Source organism: Anabrus simplex, chromosome 5 (genome assembly GCF_040414725.1).
Source record: "Anabrus simplex isolate iqAnaSimp1 chromosome 5, ASM4041472v1, whole genome shotgun sequence".
NCBI classification, from domain to species: domain Eukaryota; kingdom Metazoa; phylum Arthropoda; class Insecta; order Orthoptera; family Tettigoniidae; genus Anabrus; species Anabrus simplex.
Genome location: NC_090269.1, coordinates 15071550 through 15097070, shown reverse-complemented (window position 1 = coordinate 15097070; position 25521 = coordinate 15071550). Strand labels below are relative to the sequence as shown.

The following is a 25521-nucleotide window of genomic DNA, read 5'->3' as shown; positions in this document are numbered from 1 at the left end:
TTTAAGTTTTGTAGTGTTTATGTCTATGTCAAATATTCTACCTTACGTTATAACAGTTTTATTGTAACTTGCCCGTAAGTGGAGAATCTATTCAGTAATATATACATATGTATCAATTTCTAGTCTTGTCCATAATATTCCTGAACTTTTACAAGTCCAGATCTGCTAAGCGGACGAAATACGGGCCCCCTACCTTACTGCGAGTGAGTGTTTCGGAAAATGTAGGTTCCGTTCGTTAATATTATTCAGAATTCTGTAACAACTGATGTTTAATGGAACAAAGCTATTATTCTGTAATTGTTGATTATCTGGAAGAAATATGGAAACATAGCACACTCACCGAAAGGAAGGCAATATGATGGACTCGTATTCCTCGATGGTACACTCCTGCACTAAGTAGATAATGGGCTGGAGCACCGCGGCCAACACCTCCTGGGTCTTCATTTCTTGCTGCAGGCATGGCCATACGTGTTGAAACCACAGTTTCTGGAAGAGAAGGAGTATCTGTAAGATACTTGCTTTGCAAGAACTGATATACAGTGTGGTCGGAAACAACGTGAACCTGGTATATGAGGCTTGGTCATACTGATAAATCATTTGGAAAAAAAAAATCGATATCTCGCGGTGTTGTCATTTTATCAGCTGCTGAAGTTAGCGAATCAGATTGCTTCAAATGGGCTTTTCTGGGCGATGTTGCTCAGCCTGCGCCATGCCAAGACATCAGCAGCAAACACTAACACACCGTGGGTTTCAGCTTCAGCTCGTGGCACCGTACATACTTGCTATGGCGCGATCCTGCCACCTCGGAGGTCCGTATTCAAATCCCTCCTCTGGTGAAGTATTTTCTTCGATTGGTGCTCTCAACTTTGTCTTAAGCAACGTGCAGACTATGCAACACCGCCTCGCAAAGCCCATTTGAATTCATCAGATTGGCTAACTTCAAATTATTTATCAGTATGAACAAACCTCTTACGCTCATAAATCTGGTTCATGTTGTATATAACATTTAGTGCATAGACCAACCTTCTTGCCGGTACAGTCAGACCATTGGATTTAATTGCCACACCTTTCACACACATAAGCACACAGACTCTCTCTTTCTCTCTCTATATAGGTTTCATGGCAGGGGGTTACCTGGTAGTTATGAGTGAATGGACAGATCTTCTTGATATGTAGTTACTCGATCTTCCATACGATGAAATCATTTTACTACAAAATGAATCCTAACAATAATGGATGAATGAATGAATAAGCCTGTCGTGTTCCATGAAGGGCAATGCCTACCTCGAGAGGGCAGTGATCTCACGTGGCGAGCTAGTCACATGAGACACTACAGGGCTTTATTTTTAACTCTTGACCGACCACACAGCGTTTTCCTTCTCCGCAGCTACGCGCGATAGCACCGAGTCTGTACTTGAAAGCCGGTCTGTAGCTTGCGATGACGAGTGCTCAATCGAGGAGTGCTCACTCAAAGGTTGGATTGTTCATTTTCAAAGATGCTTTCATTATTGCAGGGTGTCTTCGTGAATAAAACATGTTTTAAATACGAATCAACTAGTCGGGTACCTATTGAATTTGTTCGGAACTTTCCTGGTGAAGTGGCACCTTATAGAAAAGCAATCCATAATATTAATAAGTAAATTTGACAGCAGATGACTTCTAATAGTTTGTGCTGTAAAGACTAGATGGCGATATGCGGAGTCAAGATTCAAGCAAAGCCACAGCAATGTACCTGGCTGAGTATATCATGGTTACGTAATACAGTCATAGAGTTCGTTTGTCGTTCATTGTTTATGCTGTATTCCTAAACAAGCTTTATTATTGGCCTGTAGTATTTCTATCAGTATACGTGGTAGTCGAAGGAGTATTTCGTTATCATACGCCAAAATAATTAATTTTCTTTCCTACGCATAACCTAAAAAATGAATATAATTAATCATAGAGAAATAAATATGCCAACTGGATTAATGCCACTTACATATATTGAACAAGCTTTCCACCAAATCACATTGGCCTTTATCAGGGCATGCAAAGGTCTGCCTTCGACAGTGAGCAAAGAAATTCCTCGAAGGAACGTAGAAGTCACGATCATTCTACCAACGGCCCCTACCAACTGGACGCGCTGTGCTGAGGTGGTTGGGAGGGAAGTTACTGATTCACCGCCCTCTTTCGACAGTTTCTTGAGTGCGTCGCGCTGTGACATGGTGGTGTTATGCATGTACAGTATTTCTGGAGTGCAGGCCTCCGTGTATTTGATAACTTGAAGCCATCCTCCCTGTTAATGTTATTTGTGCGCAGCTCTACCTCTTTGGCTTTCCTTACAAGTCAAGCAAAGAAGTCCTTTACATACGCGATGACCTTCGCCTGGTCAACGAGGATTTCTTGGTCTTTGCTGTAGAAGTAGCAAAAGCGGGCATTTTCCGAGGAGGATGAAAGAGTGACATTCTTTACCAACCTGATGTGTTCTTTCCCTCTGGTGCTAACAAGCCTCTTTGTCGTGCCAATATATGAGCAACCACAACCACATGGAACTTCATAGACGCCCGGTGTTTCAAGAGGTGGTTTTTCTTTGACTAGTCGAAACAGGGATTTGATCTTCCGGTCTGTTTTGAAAACTGGAATTATATTGCCCTGACGCAGGCCAATGTAATTTGTTAAAAATATATAGGTGTCCTTAATCCAGTTAGCATGCTTATTTCTTTATTTTAATACAATGAGCCACGAAAACCTCACCATCATCTAATGCACTGAATAGAAGGAAAGATTACGCACAATCTGTTTAGGTACGTCGCCCTTCACTAGTTGTATGTAACTAAGAGCCGTGCAAGCAGCAGCTAGGCTGTACTGCGCTCCTTTACCTGCCTCAGTTCAAGCGCTGTTCATTGAGCCGAATTGTGCCCGCTTTTGCTCTAGGCACTCTAGGAAACCATGGAATATTTATCCTAGGTGCGAAAAAAAAAGTATTAACAAAGGAACTCTGTACGAAGAACGGGTACATTCACAACTCAGGCTAGGCAACAATTTTTAGTTATGACTTCTAATTAAACATATCTTTTTTTACAATTTTATTTACGTCGTACCGACACAGATAGGTTTTATGGAAAGAAATGGGATAGGAAAGGCCTAGGATTGGGAAGGAATCGGCAGTGAGGTACAACCTCAACATTTGCCTGGTGTACAGTCTGATATATCTCTGATATGGATACAGCGTCATTATTCCATTAATTATCAAATGTTCTTATAGACTTATACCTCTACTTTGTGCTACGTACTACAGGTGGTTTAGAATTTTTGATACTAACTTTTATTTTTAATTAGTTTATACCAGGAACATCTTCAGAATGACGGAGTGCCTTTCTAGCTTCGAAAATTAACAGAAAGATTCAAAGTGACGGGTGTTTCGTCACTAGATTTTGCGTACGTCCATTATATCACCGTATATCCCTAAATATGTCCGTATATGGCTTTTTAATTGTTTTCCAGTAAGCAGAGTTGTATGAAAAAAAAAACAAGTTTTGTAACTTTTAGGATGACTGTGATCGTTTCGATTAGTAAGAGATTTTCTCAATTAAAACACGAATTAAAATACGGAGGTATTTTGTAGTTCTAGATCATGTTGAAGAAAAGAGATACGTCTCCAAGGAAGTGTGGGGATATTTTTGAACGAGTCTGTAAAAGTGAGAAACCACAGAAAACCATATCCAGACCTGCCGACAGTGGGTTTCGAACCCACTATCTCCCGGATGCAAGCTCACATCTGCTCGCCTCTAACCGCGTGGTCTCTCTCTAAATAAACCTTGGCAGTAAATCTGGCAATATAAAGCTTTCGCATTTAACTACTCCTATCTGGAAACGGACTGAAATTGGATTCAATCCATCAACCTTGAGGACTTCTTCGCCTGCGCTATGCAGCCGGTTGCAACGATTCCAGTGCTTGAGCTGCTCGAACAGATGACGTCAGAGTTCGAACAAGTTCGAGCATTGCTCGAGCGTTTGTGCGCGTGCAAGCTACCGGCTTACTCTTACCAACACCCAGAGAACTTGAAAAGAATGCATAAGAGTATTATACTTGACAGTATCGGTTCGTCCTCTGTCTACTGTTGCTTCCGTGTATTTTGTACATAATAACATTTCAACCCGTATCTGTATATTGGAGACAGCCAGAATTTGTGTTTGTGCGATGATTAGTTACAAATGCGTCTATCAGAATAAAAGTATTTTCTACTAAAATGTGTTGCCTGGGCCGTATAAATACAGAAAAAGGAAATCAAAGTATATTGTCTTAACATTGTAAGTGTCGAAATAGTTACATATTTGAATGGTTCCAAGACTACAAATTTATGGTATTTTTTCTTCGGATGTTGACACATTTGTCATCAGTTCATACGGATCACCTAAACTATTACTAAAAATAATATGGTGTCTATTTCGTTTGTTCCGGATAGGTTCGAAAACTACTGGACCGACTGACCTGAAATTTGGTAATTTGAAATCCCGAGTGACGGAAAGGATACTTTTGATTTGGTTATATTTCACGTAATCAGATAGTTAACATTAGTTAACATAGTTAATATTTATATATTTATTTGTGTACACGATTGATGGGATATTAATCTTTTCTTACTCAAATTCTTCTATACGGGCAAAAAGTTTAATTATTTCCCAAGCAAGGGATTCACACCCTCCAACACTGAGCACACAAAGATCACCTCGCCTGCTCGCTACACAGCTGGCATGATAACGTAATAATAATAATATTACCTGAATATTGCCGTATTCATAATATTGCGTCAAACGTACGGTTGTTACAACAGACACAAGTATTGCCTTGGGCGGAAATACTTCCGTTAAAACGCGAGGCACATTACGGATACATGGCTTGTCCTTTTCATAGCATATTATCATAATCTAAGCCATTTGATTTTATGAACAGTCTTTGTTCCCCACGAGATATACGTCAATGACTGAATGACAGCCCGCTCCTGCATGAGTAGTGCTTCGCTTCATATGCTGTTTGCTTATCTGCATGTTCGTGCTGTAGTCCGAGTCAGACACCGCCTTCGGTCACGTGACTGCTCGAACCGCGGCGCGTATCGGGTCGGCTCGATCCCGCTCGAACACGTGTATCGTTTGCCCATCACTATTCCAGTCACTAAGTTTCTTACGTTGTGTCTTTAACAAACTATAGGTGTTTACTTTCCACTTTAAGAACACTCATTCGGGACATTCTATATTTCTACCGATGTACCGTTGCACTTATACAGACAGTCTTTTAGTTACGTTGGGATGCGAAAAGGTAGCCTAGTATAGTTAGAATAGAAAAGAATAAATTGAATACGCCCATCCCCAGTTTCGGATCACCTAAAATTGGGGAGTGAGCAATCATTTATCGCAATAGAAAATACGTTTTGCATGCATTCTTTTCCTTATTACTATTTATCTGTTACTACATCAAACATTACAATGATACTTATTAACTATTTCAATGCAATTTCTGAACTGCAATTCGGCCGATGACCTAGATGTTAGGTCCCTTAAAACGACAAGCGTCATCATTATCATCATGAACTGCAGTTTTTCTTTAAAGTTTATCACTTATTTTGTCCTAGACGTTAACAGAGTTTAGGACAAACATATACCTTATTTAAACTTATTAGTAATTATATTAATTTCCCATGTTGCCCTCCATTCCCATTCTTCTTTCTGACTTAGATGTAATACAGTGTTATATTTTTTCCTTTAAACATGTCTCTTATCTTTCATTATTTTCATTAATGCTTGCTTTATTTCTTCGAATGTCTTTCTGCCACATACTTTTTAGAATACAAAAAGAATTGCAGTTCTTCTCGGTGCAATCCATTCCTTATTTAATAATTTAACGATTGGGTAGAATTCTTTCTCTATTTCTAGTTTTTCTTTATATTCTCTTCCTAGATATTTTACTCTAATTTCCTCCGTCTCTTCCTACAAAACTCTCAAGAGATGTGTCTCTTCCATTATTTCACCACAAAGAAAACAACGGCTCTCGTCATGTTTTTCTCTCTGGCTCTTATTGTTATATAGTCCCATTAGTCACCACACCATACCTCTTACTTCTCCGTTTGGAAGCATTTCTTCTTTAATTGACTTTCTTGGTGGGGGGGAGGGGTAATTTCTCAGAATTGGGATAACGTCCTTTTAGTCTTACATTCTGCCATAATGATTTGCTACTCAATACCTTTCACTCTAATCGTTAGGCCAGTATAGCTCCGGCGTTTGCCTGGTGAGAAAAGAGGAGACAACAGAAGATCATCTCGAAGGCTACATGCAATGTGGATAGAATCCACTAACACCTGCATAGAACCTTACATGACCTGTACCGCGAAGCCCATTCACTCAGTGTATTCGGAATATCTTTAACACAGTAGCCCGCATGCTTTCTTACTTTCAAATGACGGCCCTGTGCTTCATTAATGTCCCGTATAGACAGCAGTGTGGGCATTCTCTATCTGTTGAACATTCTCGTTGGCGTATATGTTTACAGATCTTGGTCTATGTTGTAGTAGTTGTAATTTTAATCAGAAAATCAAGGAGAATATGAAATCTTGCATTATCCGAATGGTAATTACTTCTCACGAGATAACGCGCTTGATCACACCTGAGGTCGTTGGCATTAGAATGCGATAAATACGACAACTCCGCGCAGTTGGCTTCTGGCATGTTAATTAGCTCCTGCAGAACTATATTCCCACTCCTGTGTCACCTTCTATCTATAGCAATTGAGGGAAAAATATTAATTTTCCATCCCTCTGAGAATGAAAGAAAGGTAAGGACGACGAAGGGTATGTAATGTACACTTTTAAAAATCCCATTTATATTGCAGTAGATTCCAGTAGCGACCGCTTTAGTGAGAATCCAAAGAAAATATTACTCAGCTACCACGCTCTATTCCCGCTCTATTCCCGCTCTATTCTCTTTATAAAAATCTATTGTCTGACATCCACAAGATACTGGCTGCAGGTGTGATACCATACGCTTTTCTGTTTTTATAACAGGAGAATTGGAAACAAAATAGAACCGAATATTACGGCAGTGTCTCGTAAAGCAATTCAAATATGATGTTCTTTGCTCGGGATCGACACAGTCTTTTGTAGGATTATACCTCTGGCAGCTCTCACCGACCATTCGTAGTAGACGCATGCACAGAAATGGTGTCCCGATGTGGTGATTAGTTACTTTCAGTTTCATACATGGTATATAATGATCACTCTTGATTGTTAACTGGATGTTTCTAAAGCAATAGTAATGATACGCCGCCGATCCCTCTAACAAAGGTAAGCACATTACCATCTTATGGAAGCAAAAAATTTGAAACGAGCAGAGTGACAGGAAGCTACACTGGGAGAGAGAGAGGAACAGGTCCGTGGTAGGTACACAATAAAGAAAAGTGACCACGATTTGATAACGAGCGTTAACAACTATATTAGATAAGTATAAATGACTTTGCGCAGTATACACACATATAAAAGATCTGATATATCAGAGATAAACATAGACGAAGTCCATTTCTTTTCCTACTTTTCCTTTTTCTTTAAGAGAACAAGAGTTATAATATTCACCTTGAAGGTGGAAACACAACAAAAAGGACGGTGAAAGATCAACTATCCAAGATAACACTTTTCAAAATTGTGCATACATTATCGCGTGTATTATATTCTTTATTGGAAACACACGGGAAGTTTTCAAGAACGACATTACAATAACAGTATCTTAATTGGCCACATATAAAATACATCACCTCCAGGGTGTTTTATAAAAGCCTAACAATTGAGCTATAAACATCAAAGTGAAAGGTGGTGGGTAAAGGATAAAAGTGATAGCTGAGGATAAGAGAGGAGAGTAAAAGTTCGAATCCGACTGCGTAACTTAATAAAAGCTCTTCTACCCATTGCTGTCATTATTAAATGCTTTGAACATTTATATCCGCGATGGTCACTCTCAGTCCACATTAAAATTTTTTGAAACACAAGTCATGAAAATATAAGTAAGCTTCAGAAAGTAAATAAGAAATTCCAATAATGAAAAAACTGTTAAGACACAAATCAAGGCCTCAAAATCTTGAGATTATGAGCAACATGCCTGAAGGGCAAATTTAGAGTTCCAGAGAATTGTATGCAGATTTTTAGCTAACCCAGATCGCATGTAGATGATATTAGAGTTCCAGTTGGACGGAAAAGATCTTGTATTGCACGGGTAAGCCGCACGAGGTCAATAGCCCCTCCACTCACACACCTTGTACGAAAGTCGATGCCAGGATGATCAGACGAGCGAGGCTGTCCGTTATATATGCGAGGGCAGGCGGAGACTAGTAGGTCCGAGAAGTTTTGATGACGTAACATATGACGTAGGTAGTCCAAGATAGATCGCAGGGAAACAGTCAGTATAGCCTACAACAATTTACAGGAGCGGACGGAGAGGCGGGAGGTAGGTGAGCATATAATGTTCAGTAAATAGCATCAAATAATTAATACGTAGAGGCATAGGTGGCAGAAGCAGGTTAGCACATTAACGTAGAAAGTAGATGACGCTGTAGAAACGTAGATACGAAGATTATGACGGGAGCACGTAGAAACGTAGATTATCGCATGAACACGTAGAAACGTAGATAGGAAGATTATGGCAGGAGCATGTAGAAACGTAGATACGAAGATCATGGCAGGAGCACGTTACACCGATATAAACAAAGCAAGGCTTCCCTCACCTCCTCGCTTAACCCATTGCTGCAGGTAGATTGCCCGCTACAAGACTGTTGTGATTGAAATGGGTACAGTGTATATAATGCATTACATCCGCCACATTCGATACTACATCTTCACTCCCTTTGCCTCCTTTTCGGTACTGAAGCGGCCTTAAGAACTACCCCTTCAGTCCCTCCCCTCCATACTGAAGTGGGGCAGTGTTTATTGTTTATGTCGGGACATTATTTCTGTGCATGCGTGTACCTGTATATAAGAGTATTATAAAATAACATCCCTGGTGTCTGTCTGTGTTTGTGACAGATAATTTCGGGAAGCACCTCACGTTCTTACTGCGTCTAACACTGGTGCCTAGTGAGTCAGAACTGTTCATGTGCTGAGCAATGCACCAAAACCTCCAGTCTGCCTCTCGAAGTCCAACGATACAGCCTCTCACAAAATCATCTAGCTTGTCAAAGGCTTATCGAATGTCCCTTTGGAGCAAGTTGCGTTGTCACTCATCTAAAAATTAGCTCTTATTCGGTTCCTTACTTCTTTTCCTTGTTCTTCTTCTTTCGTTACGACCTTTCTAAGAGCACGGGGAGCTTTATTATGGTTTGGGTTTTCTTCATCCTCTCCCAGAACCTCTTCATCCTCTATCTCCTTCTCTCCCATTCATCCGCTGATATTTTCATTATCCACTTGTCTCCCCCGTTGGTACTTCTCTATCCTATTCTTGTACCTTTCTCGGTCATTGGACATATTGGTTAGTGTATATTTATTTCTCTAGTTATCTGTCACTTCCACCTTGATCTCTATCTCAGTCCAGTGCTTCCGGAGTTCGACAACTCACTTACTTCCCGTCTTTCCCCTCGTCCCACCCGTTGTCTCCCATACTCTACTATGAATGAAGGAGGGACATGCACACTTGCCGACACAGACAGTGAACACCCATTGGAAGTTAAGGTTGCCTGCAACACGTACAGGATGGGGCATGCAATATAGTCTTGGTGAGTGTGTTCTATTTTGTTGTGCTTATATAGCCATGTCTCTCGGCCTGAGACATAATACCGGTATATCCATCCATTGGCTGCATTAGTCATACTGTCGTAATGCATGAACTATATTTTGTCCGACGGCAGTGTTGTAGTGTTATGAATAGCCTCCGAACGTGCAGCCTCGGGCACCCAAGTGTTAGCCGCGCGTGCTAAATAGTGAGTACTGATGCGTGTCTCTCGTGTCAAGAGTCCGAGCCTCGAAAGGGTAAACTATTTTTATGTTTATTTCTATTTCTCTCTTACATGGTGGGTCACGTACCTTCCTTTGTTTTATCATGCTATTTTTGACAGTGAGAGGTCTTATGTGCGGCTCTGAAAAGGGTCATTGGGTGGTAAGAGAAAGACGCGCCACTATTGTGCAAGACCTCTTCCAGACGTGTGGCCATTGAATCGATAAGGGCGCCGGGCCGAGTGGCTCAGACGATTGAGGCGCTGGCCTTCTGACCTCAACTTGACAGCTTCGATCCTGGCTCAGTTCTGTGGTATTTGAATGTGCTCAAATACGTCAGCCTCGTGTCGGTAGACTTACTGCGCATGTTAAATAACTCCTGCGGGACTAAATTTCGGCTCCTCGGCGTCTCCTAAAATCGTAAAAGTAGTTAGTGGAACGTAAGTCCAATTCCATTATTATTTTTATTTTTCGAATAGGACAGAAGAATACGTATTGTTGTCACCTGGTACTTCGGCCCAGACTCCGCTGATAACAGCTCAGAGAGCGTCGTTCCTTTTGGCGTAGGACCGGACCAAGTCTCCTCCATTATTCTCTTCGCTTCGGTCCACACGTACTCGATGAGATTTATCTCCACCCCATAAGGAGGCCAGTCGATAAGCTCGACCTGACCTTGCCTTGCGAACCATTCCTGAACTAATCGGGACGTGTGTATCGGAGACAGGTCTTGCTAAAATTGTACCAGGTGACACATCAGTGCCGACAGGAAAGCAAATATAGTCAACCATTCAGTCAGGAGAGACAAGAAATGTTTTCTATATTGAAGGGGCAATATCTGTGAGGCTGCGCTAATTCAGAGAAAATCAGTGAAGGAAACTGGAAACAATGTAGGTTTCTTGTGTTACTGAACGGTGGCGGCAGTTGGGAATTAAAAGTGCGTGGGCCAAAAGAATATACAGACAGTAAACATTATATGGGTTTGTGGGATATAGCGGCCGGGGGGAGGAGGGGTATATACATCAAAACTTAAAAACAAGGGCCACAAAATGGTAAGTTTTTTATGCTCTCTCAGCGAATTTTGACAGAGAGGTAAAGATAGACAGTATACCAACTTGATTGCGGTAATAATAGATTTTTTTTAAAGATTTTTATTCAATACTATTGTACCAGGAAAAGTTGTGGGCAAAGGGCATGAGTAGGACCTCAGGGAGTGGAACTGGGTTTTGGAGCCGATACAGAGAAGGATAGTCTCGCAGAGCGAATAATAGATGGTAAATAATTTTTTTAAAACAATTTATTAATTTCTCACCCTGCGGTATGATTGTTGACTCAAAATTTATATTGAAATTAAATGTTGAAAATAATCTTCTTGAAAAAACAATGGCATAAATATCATTGGTTTCAAAGTCTTTCATATGTGTGAATTTCCACCTAAAGTCTTTTTAAACCTAAGCACACTTTTATAATGGTAAATGGATATGAGAAATTATTAAAAGTTTTCAGTTCTCAGTTCGTCAATCTCGTTATACAACACACTTGAAATCCTACAGTCTTTCTACGAGAAATGAAATTGAAATTAAATTTATCACTTTTGAGAAACTATGGAAATTGTTCACACGCGACACTGAAGTTTCACTGTTCAAAATAAATTAAAAAGTTGAGTCAGTTTGTTACTCACTTATGACAAGAACTGTTGTTACCAAATGTCGAAAGATGAACATCTGGAATGTTCCATGTAGAATCAGGATCGGCGATGTTGACGTTCCCGATGAGGTGATGACAGCTGGAACTGTTGAGTTTCGCACACGAAAATTCATTTAGTGCGACTGGTTATCACTTACACTGTTGAACACTATTTATGGCGTATGAAGAATCACAGTCCTTTCTGTACTAAATACTATTTACAGTCGTTATTGAAACGTTCTTAATCACACAGTTCACACTTGAAGAAAGAGAAAAAGAAAGCAAGTCGGTAAGCACAGTCTGTGAACACAGTCATTAAGTTAGATTTTCTGCTAATCCTGTTATATTAACTCAGAAAAGTTCTTACTTTTTATTCAAAATATTGATGTGACGTGAATAAAGAAATATAATGCAATACTCGAGAAAAAAAAATAAGTTCTGGTGATTCTTAAGTATTAGGCTCTGTAGAAGTTTAATGTTACTTGACGTTGCCTAAGTCCACACGTAATGAAATAGTTAATATTTGTACTCCAATAAGTTCACTCGTGTTACAGTCTTAAATGTCTTTTTAGGATTATTTTGTAATCGCGACGCGACATACTAACTGCAGTGCGACGTCCTTTATCGGCGATAGAATTTCGCGTTCTGGAGATACGACGAAAGTACTTCTAACGTGACTGCGCGAACATACTGTACGCGGGCCGGTCTCTTCACTATCTCACTCACACAGTTGTCTGTTTGTCCTTGTACGGTACTGTACTGTACTGCACTGTACTGGTTTGCGGGCTATCTGGCCTTGACATATATAGATGCCAGCGCAGGGAGGGGTGGCAGCTCTCTCTCGGCCATGTGACCGTAATTACGTAATTTCGTTGAGACTTTAAATTGTTATAACTCAACAACCGTTTGATGAATTAATTTGAAATTTACAGGGATTAACTTTTATGATGTTTGCTATAATTCAGCGTTTGTCCCGTTGAAATTGGTTAAGGTGTTAAAAAGCTGTTAAAAGAAAAATTCTTTCGAGAAATATCTCTAGGGGAGGTGAGCTTCGAGCGACAGGTGACGTCACTTGACTCCGCCTAGCGTACTCGTAGGGTCTGGCACATACTGGAACATTCTTTACATGGATGTTCGTACGTCGGTCGGATCTTTAATGCTGGAAATAACAGTTCTTTTAATTAATATGGACCAGGACCTAGGCCTTCCTGGTACATCTTCCCCTTGGTTGGACGAAAAGAAAATACGCAGGATTTTCTTTTCCAGGCTTTACTCTTCCTGTGGTACATATTGTTTTAAATTGGCTGAGTTATAAATACCCTCGAAAGTGCCGTCCAATCTTACAATTTCATAAGCCCCGTTTCTCAACACAGTGCGGATACGGTAAGGACCTACGAATAGTGGACAGAACTTAGCGTAAATCCTTCTCTCAGGGTTGGAAGTAGCTGGTCTCCGTATTAAAATAAGGTCTCCAGGATTCAATGGTCTTTTGAACTTCCTATTACGTTGGCGTCGTTCTCTGATGGCGGCTGCATGTCTTAACCTGGTCAGCGCGTCGTTGATCTTGACTTGCTGCGGCACAATAGCATTTGGTAGGGCTGGTAATATTCTGTCCCAAGGTCGCTCTGGTTTTGACCCGTGATGTAGGCTGAGAGGAATGTCATTAGTAGATTCATGCACAATAGAGTTCATAATTTTTTGCATTACTGGCAAGACCTCGATCCACTTCCAGTGATGTTCACTGCAATAAATTCGGCAGAATTTAGCGAGTTCTCTCATTATTCTTTCAGCAGGGTTAGCTTCCGGATGCCTAATAGAATTCATGATATGTTGAATGTTGAGTTCTTCCAAAGCCTGTTGGAATTCTACGGAAGTGAATTGCGTTCCGTGATCCATTAGTAGGTATTCAGGCTTTCCCATCTCAGGGATGATGTTTCTTTTCAGCCTCCTTAAGATGTTACCGGCGTTAGCTTTCTGGATAGGCAATAGCATAGTATATTTGGAAAAGACATCCACAACTACAATGACATGTCTGTTCCCCCTGGTCGCCTTTGGCAAAGGGCCGTACAGATCGATTGCCATTATTTCTCCGGGCTTTTCCGGGATCAGCGGTTTGGGAAATTCCTTGAGGAGATAATTATTCGGTTTGATCCGCTGGCATAAATCACAGGACCGTAAAATTCTCCTAATGTCTCGCCTAAGATATTCCCATGTAAACCTCTCTTTAATAAGGTTGAGAACTTTATCCGTACCAGCATGGCCTGAAATTGAGTGACAATGCCATATGATAGCCTTCCTGATTTTAACAGGTGCATAAATCCTGCATTGCGTCTTGGCTAAGTCAATGTATTTCATAAGAATTCCATCCCTTAAACAGAAGTTTGAAGAAAGTCGTTGGAGACGTGGGAATTCATCATCATCGGCGGGAATCGAACCTGATAAAAATCGAATTAATTCCCTACAATTGGCGTCTCTTCGTTGCATCTGGGTAAGGTAACGAAGTTTGCGAAGACATTCTTCGTCATCATCAGTCATGATGTTAACTTCGTGAACTTCGATAACTTCAGCAGGGTTGCGGCTGAGGGCATCTGCTAGAGCATTCTTCCGACCAGGCCTATGTATTACAGTGAGGTCAAACTGTTGAATAAAAAGAGCCCATCGGGAAACTCTCTCATTTGTCATGTCGGATGACAGTATGAATGTCAGAGCTTTATGGTCTGTGTAAATCGTAATGGGATAGCCGTAGATGATTTTTTTCCAATACTGGAGAGAAAAAACAACAGCCAAAGCTTCGAGTTCAGTTATAGTATAAGACTTTTCGTGAGGTCGTAGTTTTCTACTTAGAAACGAGATGAAAAGTCTGTAATCGGGATTTTCAGGTCTCGCTTGATATAGCACTGCGCCTATTCCTACAGAGCTGGCATCACACTCTATGAAGAATGGAAGAGAAAAATCCGGATAAACTAGTTTAACAGAGTTTTTCAACATGTCCTTGGTGGCAAGGAAAGCTCGCTCACATTCTTCAGTCCACTTCCATTTATTATTCTTAAGTAGTAGTTGTTGAAGAGGAGCTACCGTCTCAGTGTAGTCTGGACAGTGTTGAGAAAAGAACTGACAAAGTCCTAGGAACTGTCTCACGTTTCTAATGCGCTGAGGTCTAGGAAAGTCAATGATACTCTTAATCTTGGCAGGGTTGGGTTGAATTCCATCACCACTAATTACATGTCCTAAGAATAATACTGATGTTTGGAAAAGTTGACTTTTCTGGGCATTTATCTTGAAATTCTTCTTCTCCAATTCCTGCAGGACCAGATTGACATCTCTCACGTGCTCTTCGAAAGTTCTCGAGGCAATCAAAATGTCGTCAACATAAATCGTAGTTATGTCCTTTACATCATCTGATAAGTGTTTTTCTAAGGCTCTGATCAAAACAGCTCCCGAGTTCTTAATTCCAAAGGGCATTTTGTTAAAAACATAGGTCCTATTTTCAAATAAGAAGCCTGTGAATAGCCTACTTTCAGCATCCAATTTTATGTGATAGTATGAAGAAGTTCCGTCAAGGCAACTAAAGAAATTCATGCCGTGGAATCTTCTGATAATATCCTTAAGTAGTGGAGGACGGTCATATTCTAAGGTCAGTCGGTCATTTAGGACCCTTGCGTCGAGGCAAATTCTAATACTGCCGTTAGGCTTACGTACTATGGCCAATGGATTCAAGTACTTAGTTACGCAAGGCGAAATTATCCCATCATCTGTCATTTTATGAATTAAGTTACGAACTTATTCTCGATATTTCTCGGGTACGGGATATGGTTTCTTCTGATAAGGAGACAAGTCATTTACATCAAGATGATATTCATAGTCAGCTATCTCTCCAGGCTTATCATCGAATACACATGCAAATTTCTGTAGAACGTCATTTTTAGCCTCCTCCAATTTTAATTTAATTTCCGGGTCTTCAACCACACTGGCTATTGACATTATATAATCCGGACCTATAATGGAGTTCTCATTGAATATGGACTCTGCATCGTCCTCACTTTGGTCACCCTTTCTACTTTCTGCTACGGCTGGCGCAACCTCGCTCACAGCGGGCTTAATAATGTCACCACCGGCTGCTTCAAAACGGGCTCCCTTCTCTTGAACTTCCAGGTCATCTCGTCCTACCAGCTGTAGTTCTACGGAATTATTCTGTAATCTTACGAGGTTGGCATCATAGTCAATGGTTCCTTTGTATTTGATCATAAAATCTGATCCAAGTATTAAGTTGAAGTTAAGACGTGATACTACCAAAAATATGTGTTCGAACATCTGACTGTTAATTTCAAACTCTAAAAATGCCTGGGATTTACATTTAACAATCTTATCAGGAACTATCCCTCTTACTTTAATTTGAGCTGCAGGTAATAACAAAACATTGTTCTGATCTTTAAGCGAGTCTACAAGCTTATCAGAAATTAAAGAAGCTTGCGCTCCAGAATCGATGAGCGTAATCACCTGTAGGTTGCCTGTGCGTACTGTTATGACAGGTAATGAACGTGTAATAATTGGCCTTAGTGTTTGTGCGTCTTCGAATAGTAATTCGGAATCGTCAATATGCCAGTAATTGATAACAGCAGTACAATAATTTGACGTTTCGACCTCACCGTGTTCTGTAGTCAATCTCCCTATTGCGAGATCGGCGTTTTTTTTTATAGCGCCTGTTGGGTCAGGATCAGGTGATCTTTGTTCTCTTGGTCCGAATTGACGTTGATATTCCAGGGATGTAGCTCCAGGCTCATCAGGATTACGGTTTCTCTCCCTGATGTATTCCCGTGTGTCCTTCCATCTACTTTCGAGTTCTCGTCGTCTGGCCTCACGGTTTCCTTCAGGAGTGCTTTCGCGCTGTCTCCATGTATTCCTAGGTTGGTAAGGGTGTCTATCCTGATTCCTCTGACGTCTAAAATTCCGGAATCTGGTTGGGTTAGTAGGGCTTAATCTGCCTTCTTCACGTGTCCTGGGTTCCTCTCTCTCCGGCGGTTTTATTTCCGCAGAATTCGTATTTACTTCTCGACTCCTGTTAGTTTTCGGACTAGATTGGGTATTAGCCGTATATAACCTACGCAAAGTAGCGTCAAAATGCTCCAATGTTTTAATGTTGGCAGCGACTAGTATTTCTTGCACATGAGGTGGATATTGAAGTGTCAGGATCTGAATAAGTTCAATATCTGGCAAAGGTGGATCTAAAAACTGGAGCTTCTTTAATTGCATTAGGCAGTAGTCTGAATATCGGGAAGTATTAACTGAAGTATTGTATTTGCTAGAATAGAGTTGCATTTTTACAAGGTGCTGTCTTTCTGAATCCCAAAAGCGTTTAAGAAGCGCCTGTTTAAAGTCGTCATAGTTTTTAAAGTTGCTCTTAAAAGCTATGAACCATGATAAGGCTCGTCCTTCTAGAAGTTTGGATACTACTCTAAGTTTCCTATCGTCCTCTACCCTATTTTCCTCCAGGTAATCGTCGACATTTAACAAAAATTCTCGAGCAGTGTATTCATCACGTCCTGAAAATTTGACTGGTTTGTCATCTGGTACTTTAATAAGGGTTGTTGTATTGTGTATTTCCCTCGACGAACCAGGAATTGTGACGTCAGTTGTATGTTCTTTAAGTTTAATTTGATTCATTTCTTCGGACAAATTTTTAATTTTAGAATTAATTGAGGTGTCTAAACTTTTTATTTCATTTCTCAAGTCAGTTTTAATGACTTGTACGTCTTTACAGAAAGCAGCTATCTGGGTATGCGTGCTATCTAGCTGTCCTGTAATACGCTTGTCGAGTTCTCCTTGCGTGCTGTTAATTAATCCTATCTCGCTTCGTAATTTACCCACGTCGCTCTTTAATGCATCTCGCAAGGTTTCCTGCACCTGAGCTAACTTTGCTTGAGTTTGTGAGATGTTACCATGGGATTCTTGAAATTCAGTTCGTAAATCTTTGAGTTCAGTAGAAAATGCTTGAACGGAAGGAAGAACATTTCTAAGATCTTTGTCTAAAGACTTGACGACCTCTGTCTTTATTTCTTCCTTAATAGACTCTAAATTTTCAACAAACTGATCCCGCATGTTTTTCAATGTGGCTTCGACTTGTGCACTAGAATCAGTAAGTTTCTTTTCGAGACGAGTTCCAGCTTCACGGAATCGTTGCTCGATAAGGGCACTAGATTCAGTGAGTCTTTTGTTAATGACTTTATCCGCTTCAGCAAACTTAGTATCCAAGGTCTTGTCAATTTTAGAAGTTAAGTCTTCAACCTTACTATTTGACTCAGTTAACTGCGCCTGTAGTTGAGAATTAGAGTCAACTATTTGAGCCTGCAATTGTTGTTGAAGTTGAGTATTTTGAGCCTGTAGTTGGGAATTAGATTCGATTATTTGAGTCTGCAATTGGTTATTAGACTCTACCATTTGCGTATTAATTCGATCAATCTTGGCATTCTGATCGTTAATGCTAAGCCTAAGAGCTTCGATTGCTGCAAGTAAGTTATCCATGTTTCCGGAATATTCGAATAAGTCAAATAAAACAAGTTCTTTGCAGTCAAATCCTGTGCTCAAGATATAATGACTTGAATCGAACCCTGAATGTTGCGACTATTACAAGTGCATCATTTATTATTATAGTACGGCTCCAAAATCGAGTCCTTGAAATTGCGATGTCATCTATTATTATAGTATGGCTCCAAAATCGTGCCCTTGAAGTTGGGGCGCCATCTATTATTATACTATCCTCTCTGTACCAGGAAAAGTTGTGGGCAAAAGGCATGAGTAGGACCTCAGGGAGTGGAACTGGGTTTTGGAGCCGATACAGAGAAGGATAGTCTCGCAGAGCGAATAATAGATGGTAAATAATTTTTTTTAAAACAATTTATTAATTTCTCACCCTGCGGTATGATTGTTGACTCAAAATTTATATTGAAATTAAATGTTGAAAATAATCTTCTTGAAAAAACAATGGCATAAATATCATTGGTTTCAAAGTCTTTCATATGTGTGAATTTCCACCTAAAGTCTTTTTAAACCTAAGCACACTTTTATAATGGTAAATGGATATGAGAAATTATTAAAAGTTTTCAGTTCTCAGTTCGTCAATCTCGTTATACAACACACTTGAAATCCTACAGTCTTTCTACGAGAAATGAAATTGAAATTAAATTTATCACTTTTGAGAAACTATGGAAATTGTTCACACGCGACACTGAAGTTTCACTGTTCAAAATAAATTAAAAAGTTGAGTCAGTTTGTTACTCACTTATGACAAGAACTGTTGTTACCAAATGTCGAAAGATGAACATCTGGAATGTTCCATGTAGAATCAGGATCGGCGATGTTGACGTTCCCGATGAGGTGATGACAGCTGGAACTGTTGAGTTTCGCACACGAAAATTCATTTAGTGCGACTGGTTATCACTTACACTGTTGAACACTATTTATGGCGTATGAAGAATCACAGTCCTTTCTGTACTAAATACTATTTACAGTCGTTATTGAAACGTTCTTAATCACACAGTTCACACTTGAAGAAAGAGAAAAAGAAAGCAAGTCGGTAAGCACAGTCTGTGAACACAGTCATTAAGTTAGATTTTCTGCTAATCCTGTTATATTAACTCAGAAAAGTTCTTACTTTTTATTCAAAATATTGATGTGACGTGAATAAAGAAATATAATGCAATACTCGAGAAAAAAAAATAAGTTCTGGTGATTCTTAAGTATTAGGCTCTGTAGAAGTTTAATGTTACTTGACGTTGCCTAAGTCCACACGTAATGAAATAGTTAATATTTGTACTCCAATAAGTTCACTCGTGTTACAGTCTTAAATGTCTTTTTAGGATTATTTTGTAATCGCGACGCGACATACTAACTGCAGTGCGACGTCCTTTATCGGCGATAGAATTTCGCGTTCTGGAGATACGACGAAAGTACTTCTAACGTGACTGCGCGAACATACTGTACGCGGGCCGGTCTCTTCACTATCTCACTCACACAGTTGTCTGTTTGTCCTTGTACGGTACTGTACTGTACTGCACTGTACTGGTTTGCGGGCTATCTGGCCTTGACATATATAGATGCCAGCGCAGGGAGGGGTGGCAGCTCTCTCTCGGCCATGTGACCGTAATTACGTAATTTCGTTGAGACTTTAAATTGTTATAACTCAACAACCGTTTGATGAATTAATTTGAAATTTACAGGGATTAACTTTTATGATGTTTGCTATAATTCAGCGTTTGTCCCGTTGAAATTGGTTAAGGTGTTAAAAAGCTGTTAAAAGAAAAATTCTTTCGAGAAATATCTCTAGGGGAGGTGAGCTTCGAGCGACAGGTGACGTCACTTGACTCCGCCTAGCGTACTCGTAGGGTCTGGCACATACTGGAACATTCTTTACATGGATGTTCGTACGTCGGTCGGATCTTTAATGCTGGAAATAACAGTTCTTTTAATTAATATGGACCAGGACCTAGGCCTTCCTGGTACACTATACAGTAAAACTTTCACCAAAGGAACAATATCACACATTTATTAAAATCTAAAAACGCAGTGATTATACAGTTAAAATCATTCAGTATCAGACTCTACACTAAAAAATAACCGACACTACAGAGACTTCCAGACTGACGAGAGGGTGCGGCAAGGGGGTGAATCATACCTCAGTGTCCGTGACCATAGCAAAACAATATAGCCATGGTACCCTCCCTCATAGCACAGGCAATGTCTCCACTACTTGCTGTGGCACTATGCAAATCAGTTAGCCGGAACGAAGAGCAATGCGTATTGCTGCTAATAATTTTGTTAACGATCAAAGAAAATAAAGGAAAGAATAGCCGCCTCTGTGGTGTAGTGGTTAGCGTGATTAGCTGCCACCCCCGGAGGTCCGGGTTCGATTCCCGGCTCTGCCACGAAATTTGAAAACTGGTACGAGGGCTGGAACGGGGTCCACTCAGCCTCGGGAGGTCAACTGAGTAGAGATGGGTTCGATTCCCACCTCAGCCATCCTCGAAGTAGTTTTCCGTGGTTTCCCACTTCACCTCCAGGCGAATGCCGGGATGGTACCTAATTTAAGGCCACGGCCGCTTCCTTCCCTCATCCTTGCCTATCCCTTCCAATCTTCCCATCCCCCTGCAAGGCCGCTGTTCACCATAGCAGGTGAGGCCGCCTGGGCGAGGTACTGGTCATACTCCCCAGTTGTATCCCCCGACCAAGAGTCTGAAGCTCCAGGACACTGCCCTTGAGGCGGTAGAGGTGGGATCCCTCGCTGAGTCCGAGGGAAAAGCCGAACCTGGAGGGTAAACAGATGATGATGATGATGAAGGAAAGAATTAGGTAATAAGACAACAGGAATTGTACAAACGACTTTTTAAATAATTTCTGCCCCCCTTCGCACTCCCCCCTAATCGCCGGTACTGGTACTGAATATCACATTATATAACTAAACGATAATCTATACAAATAAATAAAATTGAAGTGTCTGTTTGTAATGTCAATTGTTTCTTGCTATTTGCTTTACGTCACACGGACACAGATAGGTCTTATGGCGACGATGGGACAGGAAAGGGCTAGGAATGGGAGGGAAGCGGCTGTGGCCTTAATTAAGGTACATCCCCAGCATTTGCCTGGTGTGAAAATGGAAAACCACGGAAAACCATCTTCAGGGCTGCCGAAAGTGGGGTTCGAACCCACTATCTCCTGGATGCGAGCTCACAGCTGCGCGCCCCTGACCACACGGCCAACTAGCCCGGTAAATGTCAAAATAACAGCATTTTACTAAGTTTATGTTAAATTATATACGGTAATTATAACTAAAAACCAAATTTTTACAATTTTTGTCTGTCTGCCTGTTTGTTTCAGCTAATTTCCGACACGGTTGGACAGATTTTGACGGGACTTTCACTGGCAGCTAGCTGATGGTAAGGAGTAACTTAGGTTACTTTTAAATTTTCAAATCAATTAGAGGGAGTCGATGGGGGGGGGAATTTGAATTGAATTTGTCGTACAGGGTCGAGACAAGGCTCATTTTAAGCCGCATGACGCAAAGAACAAAACTCGGTAAGCCCTACGGGCCCTAAAACCATGTTTTAAGGCCCTGGATATATTGGCACCACACTACCCCTGCTCTAGGAATCCGATAAAGAAACGACCAGCCGTAACCATGGCAACGTCAGCTCAATTATTCTACAGCAGCCAAAAATGTAGATCGCTAAATAAGGCGTCCTATGACGTAATCGATTTGTCGATATGACGTACTGCTGATAAACGGTAGGGCCTACACGACAAAAACGCTTCTCGGCCTCTTGGTTAAGATCAAAGTATAGACTCACTGGAAAAGATCATGTGAAGTGGAGCTCCGCGATCTTAACATCTTTTCTCGTGTTCTGTGTAGTGTGTATCATGGAGTATTTGTGCATGTATTTGATGTGGCTGGTTGTGTGAACGTGTTATCGTAAGAGTCTACAGCTTATTTTAATTGATTTGAGGGATGTTTTAGTTTATTTTTTATTGCGCTAAGAGCCTTCATATTGGATTTTGCTACAACTGTTCCATAGATAACTTACTAAGGGTGTATTTTGGTTGCTAATCTTGCCCTAACAACTACCTACTCGCTAAATTTTCGTGGTCTCCATAGATACTGCTCACTAGATATATAACTCCACTCTTCCATTAAGGGATTTCTATGGCGACAGATCTTGGCCTACTGCTGGGAGCCATCTTGGTGGTCTGAAAAAATATAATAATAAACTAAAGAAGCAGTGTCCAGTACCACGCGTTCCCCTTCACCGCATCCCCCTCCAACGACTTAATATCACAAAGGCTGGCTGTCGAGCGGCGTCAGTACGCACGAGCGGGCTATTGCGGATGGTTTATAAGTCAAAATAGCCCAAGGAAATCGTACACCAAACATTGCATATAAAGAGATTTTCCAATCAGATTAATACGAAAATAAATAATAAAATCAAAATACTTCAAAATACTAACGATTTCTTAATTTTTCGATATACGTCCTCTACATTCAGGGGTTCTGATTGGGCTACCTTTCTTTTAATGTAAAACCATAGGAAAAAGTCGAGTGGGGTTAAATTGGGAGATCTTAGTGTCCCAGGTAAGGGATCACCTCGAGAAATCTGTGTTCAGTGTACATTTGGTTAAGATGACTTTTCACAGGTCGAAAATAATGAGGTGGCACCAATGTGATAGAACCAATTCTGTGCTTTCAGTCGAAGAGGGACATTTCCAAGGAATCCATATAACATCACCCACCCTGTCTAGGTAAGAAAAAGGCAGGGCTGATGAGCTGGTCTCCAAGAATACCACACCAGATGTTTACGCCCCAGCGTCTCTGTCGACGCCCTTCTTGAACCAAGTGAGTGTCTTGGAGAGCCAAATAGTGCTGACGATGGCGTTATTGACGAAATAACACTCATCGCTCCACAGAAATCGTTAAGTCAGGACTATCGTAAAATATTTGAATAACTCATATCTGCGTAGAAAACATTTTCCACACTGTTGTTATTGAGATCATCTGTGTACGTTTACTACGCCGTCCCCATTGGCATTCTGAAAACGCTCATCACACCTGATTTTCTTTGAAGAACAGCAGAATGATAAAATTGCGCACGATTTCCAATGCGTACCTTCGATCACACCCAGAGTAATATTGGTGATGATGATGAATACAATGATGATGATAATAATTATAATACAAACATGACAAAGGAAATCGAACTTGGTAAATCAGAAGCGGAGGCCAATCAAATCACTACTTTAGTTGTCTAGAATTTTATATAGGAAATAATTCCATTTCTAGTTCAGAAAAATGTAGCAATTTTACGCAGTAACTAAACCAGACTGCCTCTAGGCAGCGGATTGCTTGAAATTGTTCATAATTGAGGAAGTGAATGAAATGTAAAGAAAGGAAGTATGAAAGAAGGAAAAGTCATCCAAAAGATTCCTTTGGGCCAAACAAGTCGAATGAGAACCCGAGAAAAGTTTTACAGTTGAATAAGAAAAGAACAACTATACTACGTATGAGGAAAAATAAATAAAATCATGTTCTGTGGGCACCTGAAGAGAATGCATTGCGATAGATTGGAAGTCGCAACGGTCCAAATCGTCAAATTTTGACGTTACCATACTTCTACATTTTATTAACGTGTGAATCATTTTGGTTAATGTGGCATTTGTTGTCATTCAAACATTTGAATATTTAATATTTTAAAGAATTTATTTAATATAATGGTGCACTTCTACTTTAAGACACGTTTTGTACTATATTACTGATTTACACATATATCAGGGACTATTCACTCCAGAAGTCTGTGGTTTTGTGTGTTTTGAAGAAAAATATGTGTTTTATTAGTTTGTCACCCTACTTGAGCTGCAATCGCAAGAAAGAGTGTTGTTTTAGCGGAGGGTTTTAAAGCTTCTATTCTTTACTAGGTGAGCTTTACAGAAACTTTTACTTTCAAATGCAATTTACTCAAAATAACTTTTTTCGAAACAAATTCTCCCTTTTCTCAAAAACTACTGTGTGCATATCCATGAAATGTTTGCGATAATGTTGTGGTAGTATGGATATACTTTGGTTGACATATCTTGAATAAAATAAATAATGGGGAATATTTAAAAAATCATAACCATTGTCGTAGCACATATTTTAAAGCTATTCCAGATAGGTGTATGCAAAATACATGATTTAACATCATATTAAAAGTTTCTGCATTTAATGACTACTGAGAAAAATATTCATTTATTCAGCTACTTTAATATTGACGAGATACATCGTTACGACTCCACTTAATGGATATAAATCAGGATTCAATGAAAAATAGAAATGTATTTAGGGACTCAATTGTCAAATATTATGGGTTTCCACTAAGGGGTTAGCAAAAAGAAGAACGATTCTGAAAAGATCAAGGCATCTTCCTGATAATAATACTCCAATAATGGCGAACCAGAGGTCCAATCATTAAGTAACAAAATACCAACGCGCGCCTGAACGAAGTAAATCAATATTAGTTGATTGAACTTCCTGCGACAAGCGGTAACATTTGTCCTAGGAGAAATCGTAGCTCCGGAATTTCTCCCTCACAAATTTTCACTTGAATGCAAGAAAATCCTTTGACAAGGGGTCTCACCCATTTAAGATCTCTTACCTGTTAATTGCTTAACCTCCTGAGGCTCAGAACATTTCTATTTTGGTCAAATGTCATAAAAGTGTATACTTCTTTAACGGTGTCTTGGTTGGAGACAGTGAAGTGAGAAGCATATCACACCAAGATAAATGAATTCCCAAAAAATGGAACACCAACAAAAGGGTTTTCTTGTTTTGAGATAATCATCGCCTCTTAACATTTACTCCTGAAAAGAAAAGCAATTCTCACCTTCCAAGGAATAATGAGGCTTGGTGCGTGTATTTCGAATTTTTGTTTTACGATTTGCTTTACGTCACACCAACACAGATAGGTCTTATGGCGACGATGGTACAGGATACGGCTAGGAATGGAAAGGGAGCGGTCGTTGCCTTAATTAAGGTACAATCCAAAGCATATGCCTGGTGTAAAGATGGTAAACCACGGAAAATCATCTTCATGGCTGCCGACAGTGTGGTTCGAATCTACTATCTCCCGAATACTGGATACTGGCCGCACTTAAGCCACTGCAGCTATCGAGCTCGGTGTCTTTCGATTTGATGTCGTATAGGCGATCGGCGTGTCTTTGATGATGGGGCCCTATCTAACGTGTAAGATGAAATTTTAATGCTGAAGACATCACAAGAACCCAGCCCCCGAGCCATAGGAATAAACTAGTGAAAGTTAAAATCCATGACCTGACCGGCAATTGAACCCAGGGCCCGTTGTAACAAAGGCCATCATGCTAACCA

General features: G+C 40.3%; 1 protein-coding gene across 1 annotated transcript in view; it reads right to left on the bottom strand.

Moving 5' to 3' along the window:
* bma (SCY1-like protein bma) overlaps window positions 1-25521 on the bottom strand; it is a 1798985-nt gene that overhangs the window by 415137 nt on the left and 1358327 nt on the right. The window contains exon 8 of the mRNA XM_068227755.1: window positions 341-486. Within this exon, the coding sequence (XP_068083856.1) occupies window positions 341-486 (146 nt within the window). The remainder of the gene's footprint in view (window positions 1-340; window positions 487-25521) is intronic.